Source organism: Xenia sp. Carnegie-2017, unplaced genomic scaffold, assembly GCF_021976095.1.
Source record: "Xenia sp. Carnegie-2017 unplaced genomic scaffold, XeniaSp_v1 HiC_scaffold_1, whole genome shotgun sequence".
NCBI classification, from domain to species: Eukaryota; Metazoa; Cnidaria; class Anthozoa; order Malacalcyonacea; family Xeniidae; genus Xenia; species Xenia sp. Carnegie-2017.
Window position 1 is genome coordinate 8508639 of NW_025813402.1, and position 9496 is coordinate 8518134.

The 9496-nt window shown below is 34.7% G+C and overlaps 1 protein-coding gene across 3 annotated transcripts; it reads right to left on the bottom strand.

Annotated features, from left to right (window-relative positions):
• Positions 1–1669: 1669 nt before the first annotated feature.
• Positions 1670–3561, bottom strand: LOC124436928. 3 transcript variants are annotated; one of them, XM_046986914.1, is made up of 3 exons: positions 3454–3561; positions 3345–3387; positions 1670–2825 (listed from the first exon to the last, which is right to left on the bottom strand). In XM_046986914.1, coding segments are annotated over exons 2-3 (918 nt in total). In that variant the 5' UTR covers positions 3346–3387; positions 3454–3561; the 3' UTR covers positions 1670–1908. The 3 variants fall into 3 exon arrangements, with proteins under 3 accessions (XP_046842870.1, XP_046842862.1, XP_046842881.1); XM_046986906.1 differs by having other exon boundaries at positions 3345–3561; XM_046986925.1 differs by having other exon boundaries at positions 1670–3037; positions 3345–3561.
• Positions 3562–9496: the final 5935 nt, after the last annotated feature.

Below are 9496 nucleotides of genomic sequence, written 5' to 3' on the forward strand. Positions count from 1 at the left end.
TGTTTACCTTTCACTTTGCGTACGAAATACATGAAAGTTTTGCAGGTCATATTTTCCTTTTTAATGTACATCTGCGCTCAAAAAAGGTTCTAAATTAAAGCCTGGATGCTCGAAAATAGTACTGTAAACTAATTTCTTACAGAATGAAGAAATATACCTACTTTCTTTGCTTAAAAAGACATCGTAGTCGCGACTACGAATTTTTTACAAAACATCGTACTCAGATTGATGACGGCCACGTGTTTTTGTTGTCGCAATAATGTTTTCGCGCCAAAATGACGTAAATCGTACTCGTAGTCGTACCAGTGAACTCCATATATATATATATATATCTGGAATGATAACGACAATACATTTTATAGATATAAAATTGAAGCCAAAGTCCTAGTCTCTTGCGCGGCTTGTACGTCAGTTCCAGTCCTTCAAAGTCGAATATTCACGCGGTTTGTACGTCAGTTTCATTCCCCTGAGTGCCAAACATACACGGCCAATATAAATTTGAATACAAATTGCAAAAGCATAAACATATAAACAACATCCACCACAAACAACACACGAGGCCAACTCTTCGCAAAAGGTTATTTTTTACAGCTGAAACTTTACTACAGTGAGTTCGTTGTAACTTACAACTTGTAACGAGGAAAAGCCAATTGAAAACTACACTGTATTCTAAAAAGACAATACAATAGCAAATATGACGAGAAAATATTCAAGCATAAATTTTCTTTCGTCGGAAGGTAAATTTTCAAACTGTGTCAGACAGTGTTTGTCTTCTTTGTCATTTCAGTGGATTTTAAGATCTGTTTTTCGAAGAAAAAAGAAACTTGAATATCCAGTTTCATAAAAAATATTGAGTCTATAACTCGAATTTTTACTTTTTACAGAGCGATTGTATTTTTCATCGATTTTGATAGTGCTTGAAATACTAAATGGTTGTCATCTCGATATCAATAATTGAATATCCTTAAAGACTTTGCATGTTTGTAAATGTAGATCGTCCAGGTTAGTGTAGTCATTTTTTTAACTCTGAAGATGACTACCGCTAAGGTTGTCGAAAAGTCAGTCAACAACAACAAAAACAGTCCTTCTCAGGACTATACCAACCTGGAAGATCTACATTTACAAACATGTAACGATACTCCCGGGCTCAAACCATTTACCGTAAAGACTGTGATATGTGTTAAAGGAAAACCGCAGCGAAACAGCAGATCGACCAAGTTCACCTCACCTTGCTTCTCGATTTATCACTTTGATTCACTTTCCGTGAACCTTTTCAATGCAAAAATTTCGTTATTTTTACGCTCTGATCAAGATCCGAACTCTACCATTACCAAGGGACAAATGATTAAAAAAAATTAAAATGAACACGCGAGAGACTAGAGCCTGACGTGTAATGACGAATGATGACGACAAATATTTTTTTGGCTTCAATTTTTGGCTTCGGTTATCATTCCAGTTATTCAAATGTCGAGTTCACTGAGTCGTACTCGTAGTCTCTGCTAAAACTCCCTAATATCAATCCGGAGAAGGTGGTATTGACATTAGCTATGTTCTAAAAAATCAGAACCGAAAGCTCAAGATGAACTTATTGTGATTATGAAACAGACTAATAACAAGTGAGTTATGAATGCCAAAAAGTAGCTATATATTTTAGTAAAACACAAAACGATTGAGACTCCGTAAACATTCTTTATTCTATAAGCTTTGAGTATAACATGTAATCATAATTAGAATATGTGAGCTTTTCAAAACTTACAATTTATAATTTGTGATAGCATTATTTTAATTTTTAATGCTTCAGAAGACATGACTGTCGGTTCGACGGTTCATGCCTTGGTTACCATATGTCCATTACAGATGTACTACAATATGCGCGTATTTAGTGAAATAAACGGGATCTTAGATTAATTAGTTGGAGGCAAGAGATACTCGATGCCATTCTTCCAATGCACGTTTTATTACCTCTTGACTAAAAACAGGAAAATATTTACTATATGCCTTTATGATTTCCTCGTCATTTTCCAAAATGGTGGTAACTAGTTCGCGGTTTTCGTTCTCGATCATCAACAGGTTGCTCACCATTCTGATAGCGCGTTTCTTTGGAAAGCAAACTGCTACTGGTCTGGAGGTGAATGAAGTAACACCAGAAGCAACTATTTTCCATGAAGTCTGCGCAGGTTCAAACAATGTGTCATACTTTCTACTGAGGTCAAAGGAATAAAATCGACGCCAACGGCCAATTATGAAATCGAGACCTTCTATTGGTGGATCATTGTGTTTGTATATATCACCCTTTCCGTGCATGCGCAGAATTTTTCCATCATGCCGAATGTACTTGTACTCGAGAAATCCGTCGTAAAATACGGGGGACTCGTCAGTGAAATTTAATGAAATTGCCCGGAACGTTGGAAATCCTAAGCCACAATCAACCAAGTGAATATCATTCTCATATTCTAAGCCATCGATTACCACAAATGTATGACTGTCTATGGTGCTCCGGTTCGATGTCACAGTTGAGCTGATCAGTCGTACAGAGAAGCCAAGTGCACCGAACAACATCAAACAAAAGGAGGCCATGACATAACAAAGACCTCCTTCTCCAGTAAAGCAAATTTCTTTAATTTGTTCATTCCTCAAAATTATATTTCTCTCCTCACTTGATTTACTGAGAACTGAAATACTTTGAAATGGAATATATTCATGAATGCATATTATTATCTCATCTACCAAGTTCTTTTTGTCGGACTTTAGTCGCTCCTCGACGTTCATAATTTTCCAGCCTGTTTGCAGCAGTTCAAGAGCTTCTTTGTATGTAATCGTCGTCACTTTGATCGCATAAATCAAAATAATTATATATGGATGCAAATGTTTAGCCTAATAGAGTTTGAAGTTAATCAATTAACTCATCATTGTATGAGGTACTTGGTAATAATATCCAGTAGATATTAAGATATCATTGTAATATTACTAGTTTGACATTCCAATAACGTTGAATCTGAAACCACTGTAAGCACGCTTGCCTTACATAGAATGATATCTAAACATAGAATGTCTTAAGTGATTTCTTTTTTGTTACGTACGTACAGACTATGCACATGTCTGAATTTGGTGCTATGTTTAGATTTCCCGTTAGAATATATTTGATTTTGATTGTAAGAATATTTATTAACTAACACATATGGAACCCAGTTCACTAGCTACTACATCGTCGATGTCGAGTGAACATTACACAAAAGCCCATACGCGGCATCAAATGTAAACTATAAGTTTATAACTACACGTATTCTTTGGATGAAGTACCGATTGTATTTGAATATCGTGATCTTAAATATTTAAACACTTACTTGTAAAACGTTTGCCCTTCGCTGAGGTCACTCGCGTTAAACTCTTCAAGTGTAATAAAAACAAACTGAAGACGCGTTATAAGCAAGACGAATGAGAATATCTGTTTACCTTGCAATGGCTCTGTTACACTGTCATTTATGTTTGAGTTGCTAAGCTTTACATTCATGCATGCATACGATGAGGCAACCCCCTTAGTCTTGACTCGCTTGACAGAACATTACTCTAATAATAATATATGCCAGAAAGGTAGCTGCACATGTGTGTACAAGATAATTCTTACCACAATGCATTTCAAGGGTGATAATTAGAGAAAGACATTTGTTTCAAAAGTCCATGATTATGACATCCGAAATGCAAAATCAGATACAGATATATTCAGCAAATATCAAGCAGTAGCGATAGTTATTGTGAGTACTGGAGACGGGTGTTCATTAGAATTAGGGTGTTGATTAGAAAAAGATAGCTATCGCCACAAATTGACTTTAATTTGTAGCTTGTATCATGTAGGTGGTCAACATACATGGTAATACACAAAATTCATTAAAAGACAATCAGGTTTCTGAAGTAGCATAAAAAATAATTCTTATTTTCATAGTTAACACATCACTGGAACTTCAATAGCTTAAAAGTGTTCTAAATTTTGTTCGTAACCATGGCGATAATGTGTGTTCAGAGCGCATGAACAGATACATCTGATGGCAGTCGCTTAGCCTGTCCACACATTTAGTCCTGTTACGCAAATTTTTCTGCGTTCACTCAATGCAAACACAGAAGAAGTTTTAAAAATGAGTAATGATATTGTTGAGAGATTTACATCGCAGGATCAAAACGTGCGGGTTGGCTTCGCCACTCTCCCATGGCAACGTGTAATCTCAACTTTTACCTGCGATTAGGAAAAATATCAATTAAAGCTAACAGTTACATCATAATCCTAATATTAGGACATTGTTTAAATATAGAACTAATTGCTTACAGAAAGTTCCTTACAACTGCATCAGTTTCTTCTTAACTCGTTAGAAATAGTATAATGTACCCAAATGTCTTAACAAAACATCATCGAATCATCTGCCATTCTGCCTGGAAAATGGCAATGGCTAGAAAAAAACACAAAAATTTCGCAGAATGCGTGAATAATTAACATGGATGAGTCCCTTTCCATATCGTTGATTATATTTTATGACATGTATACTCAATGATCTGACACTGCCTCAAAATAATCATCTATTTTCTTCTTAACTGGCTTACACTCTCTTGTAATTTAAAACATGTCACCACACCATGCTATGCCTCATACTTAACAAGTAAATGTTCGCTCATCTTTACACATTTTTTTTAAATTCTGTTTTGTTACTTTTCAAGAACAAGTTTGCCATAGAATATAATAAGTAGTAAAATACATTTAAATTTCCTATATAAATCATTGTAAATCTCGTAGTTTCACTAGTTTGCCCGCATGGTAATGTCGATAAACATGGAAAGATACTCGTTTTATAAAATTCCAATAAGAGCAAAAAGTACACATAATTTGCTGTAAGAAGTCCGATTACTGACGGTTCGTCATGCAACACATAACCAAGTCATACTGCCCTTTACACTCACAAGCCATCGAGAAAAGACGAATGACGACTTTCAATGTGTACATGTGACAATAAAGCATAAGTCACACATGTATCACACACTTTCAATGTGTGACAATAAAGCATAAGTCACACATGTATCACACACTTTCAATGTGTGACAATAAAGCATAAGTCACACATGTATCACACACTTTCAATGTGTGACATAATCCTATTTCTATTTTTCAATAAGTTCCTAGTTATCAAATGTCAAATCATGAATTACTTACTCACACAATTTCCGACACGCACTGTTAAAAATGGCATTTATGCGCTAAAGAAATATTTAGAACGTAAAAATATATCACAAACAACAGAGTCCGTTTATAAGAGTGGGAAATAAAATAAAATTTTCATATTTAAGTTGTGTGCAACTTAAGTTGGCAAATAATCAGATTGGCAATAAAAAACAGAGTGAACTTCTATATCCGGGTATTTTGTTGGCTAACATAGGCAGAACTCTTACTAATTGTTGGACATTAGAAAATATAATCATTTATTTTTCAAATCGTTACAAATACTTCATGAATCCCTGTTTTACTTTTACTCATTGCTCAGTTGGATGATTGCTCAATTCAGTTGGTGCTACCAGATATTCGATGCCATTCTTCCAGTGCACTCTTTATTTTTTCTTGGTTCAAAAGTGGAAAATATTTATCAAATGCCTGTACAATTTCTTCGTCATTTGCTAAAATGGTGGTAACTAGTTCGCCTTTTTCGTCTTCAAACATCAACTTGTTGGCCGTTATTGAGACAATGTGTTTCTCTCTAAAGCCAATCGCTATTGGTATCGAGGTGAAGGGAGAAGCACCAGAAGCAACTAGTTTCCATGCAATCTGTACGGGCTCAAACATGTTTTCGTACTTTCTACTGAGGTCAAAGTAATAAAATCGGCGCCATTGGCCAATGATGAAATCCAGACCTTTCATTGGTGGATCGTTGTATTTGTGTAAATTACTCTTTCCGTGCATGCGAGAATTTTTCCATCATGCCGAATGTACTTGTACTCGAGAATTCCGTCGTAAAATACGGGGGACTCGTCAGAGAAATTCAATGATATCGCACGGAATATGGGAAATCCTACACCACAATCAACTAAGTGAATATCAGTCTCATATTCCAAGCCATAAATCAACACAAGTGTATGACTGTCTATAAAGCACTCTGTTGACGTCAGTGTTGAACTGATCAGTCGTACAGAGAAGCCAAGTGCACCGAACAACATCCAACAAAAGGAGGCAATAACATAACAAAGACCTCCTTCTCCAGCAAAGCAAACGTCTTTGATTTGTTCATTGGTCAACATTATATTTCTCTCCTCACTTGATTTACTGAGAACTGAAATACTTTGGAACGGAACATATTCATGTATGCATGTTATTATCTCGTCCACCAAGTTCTTTTTGTCTGACTTCAATCGCTGTACGACGTTTACAACTCGCCAACGCATTTCCAGAAGTTCAAGAGCTTCTTTGTATGTAATCGCCGACATTTTTCTATGTGATTGAAGTCGCCTATAAATCGAAATTCATCATATGGGGATGAAATGTTTGGTCTAAAACGAATTTGGAGCAAATCAACTCATGATTGTACTTGTCGTTAGGGAATTAATAGTAACTAGTAGTAAGGTCATTGTTTATGTGTGACAACTGATGAATAGTGCACTGTGATATTCAACAATTTTATAAGGTCATTCAAATGGTTTGATAGCCTTGTACTGAAAGCAATTGTGAACATATTATAGTCTTCAGACTGAGAATGATGTAATAGAGTTTTCAGTGTTTATTACTATACACAGCCTTCACATGTGTCTGATTTTGGTTCTAAATTCATATACCATAACTGTTTGAATAGTTTAATTATAATTTAATTTGATTGCAAAGAAATTATCAACTGGAACACACCTTAAATCCTACCTCGCCAGCATCAAGTCAACAAAACAGAATGTATAACTATATATGTTTAACCACTGTAAGCATTACATAAACCGTGCTTCGGATGTAACGATTACTGTGTACAAGCACTTGCGAAATTCTTCCAGTGTAATGAAACAAACCGATGGAGTCGTGTTATATCTATGTAGTTATACCAGAGCCCTCTATAGTATAAGAGTTGGGACATCTATTGTTATCCGTATGTATAGCTTACGTTGATTGGGCAATATTAATCACCTGATCAATTTCCGCCATTTTGGTTCCTAGTTTTGAAAGGTTAGCACTATTTTCCACCCAGCAAACCGCCCTTTACTTTACACAATCGGAAATAAATTAAAGATGGCGGCTAATGGAAAGAACCAAAGCTAAAGGAAACCATGCATGCACTGGTGTTAGGTCGTTTGAGATGGCGAGTAATTTATATTTTTATAATACAGTTTTAATATCAACATATGAAAATATTTACAGATAAATGTTGCAGTATAAATTTTCATGCAACCACCTTAAGTTAAACTTATAATCCAGGCTGGAAAATATGTCGTTTTCGACGATTGTGTAAAATATTATATAAAATATTATATTTATTAGCAAAATATTAGATTGTATGAAATATTATATTATGTAAAATATTATATTTCAAAGTAAAGGGCGGTTTGCTGGGTGGAAAATAGTGCTAACCGTTTTGAAATTTTATCTTGTGTTTATATAGCAATTGCTGCTAGTAATACAGTATTTTGAGATAATATTGCGTTTTTTTATGGATAAGTGTGTAATAACTGATTGTTGAAGGCTACTAAATGTCATTATATATCGCATAAATCGAGGATTACGAAAAATAGAAAATGCCTTTACGTCGACTTACGAAATTTGATTGCGTATGGTGATTGTTGTGCTGAACTGCTTTTGATATAAGGTTCAATTAACTGACTCAAGTAGAGAAACATTTTGGGCCAAATAACATTGCAAAGTTCGTGCTGATGCAGTTTCAATAGTTTTCTTACTCCAAAGCTTGTCTTTTAATCGAAGATGATTTCTCATTATGTTCTGAAATTGGTCAATCTACAAACCTCTCAATTCTCAGCCACTTCATACTAAAACAACTACACCAAATCACAGAAACTCTTATGATTTTCCATGTTGTATTTTGTATTTTTAGTTCATCATTTAAAAATGAAGTAATTATAATTAGGATATTCAATGAAACAGCTGAGTACATATTTTTGGTATTGAATTGTACAAATGTACCCTACTTCTGTAGCTCAAAGTAGAACATTACTTCTCTTCTAGACTTGTTGATGATATTTTAATTGTAGGTTTTGGTTTATAAGATCACAGAGGCATATCTCCATAATTTCAGCTATTTGGGCTTTTGATGTATATTACAACTGTTGCTGCCTTTCTCATATATATTAAAATGTTGCCAGCTTTCTGATATATATTTAGGTTGTGCTGGCTTTTGATATATATATTTCACTGGTAATACAAGGCATAGAATTTGAACAAACGGGGCTGAGCTCCTCCAACATACCCTGTTTGATCATTAAACACATATAGATGTCATTCCTCAACCAATAAATTTAACTCTTTGCTAAATTAAAGATTGGATCAGACTCATATGCTGTATAAAAGACTACAAACAGTAGCATTTATAGCAAACAGACTGTTCTTCAACAACAGAAATGTTTCATATTATAGAAATAATATATTCATTTTAAAAAAATGCTTCACCAATATTTTCAGCAGAATCCCTAACAAACTTTATTAGAAATAAACTTTAATACTTTATAAAGTGATAAAGGCGAAACAACTTCATATAAAGGAATAAAGCGTTTAAGGTCAAATGCATCTTGGCCAAATCATTGCATATTTCAATAACTAAAAAGTAAAAAAGTCTGTCATTTTCTGCTGAGCAAGAAAATTTTGTGATCTTTCAGGATAAAAAATATCATGCTTGGATTAAATTGGGGGGGCATAAATCACTAACTACCATTAAATTGTTACAAATCTTGAACACAAATCTCTCGGACCAAATCTGCATGATTACTATGATTCAAAGTTTCGAACAAAGTCTTGTCCAAGTATTTGATAACACTGATGCCAGGATAACATTGCCGCTTGCCACCAAGCTTCAGTCGGAACATAAGCCGAGAAAACACGTTCACGTACGAAAAATACTTCTTACAATGGGTCACGATCAATTTAAAGCACGAACTAGTAAACCGCAAACGAAGCTCAAACCAATGAAATTAAATCAGGTCTGCCGCAAATCGTTAAAAAAACGCAGAGCTTGTATTTATTCCTAATATATTTGATACTACCATGGAATAAGCTTAAATTGCTTTCTTCTTTTGCATATAAACCCAATTTCCAATAGTATTATTATAGTTTCAATTTGCAAGTAGGAACCAAAATGGCGGCTCCGCGCTCGCCCCAGACCGTTTGTCCCAGAGGGCTCTGATAGAGGGCTCTGAGTTATACGACTTATTGTAAAGTCAGTGTACCTAATGCATGACGGGTAATCCTTATTCAATCTCTATACAATAGATTGATCTAATACTGTAAGATTAAGCTTCTTAGATCAAAGCGCTTTATGGTCGG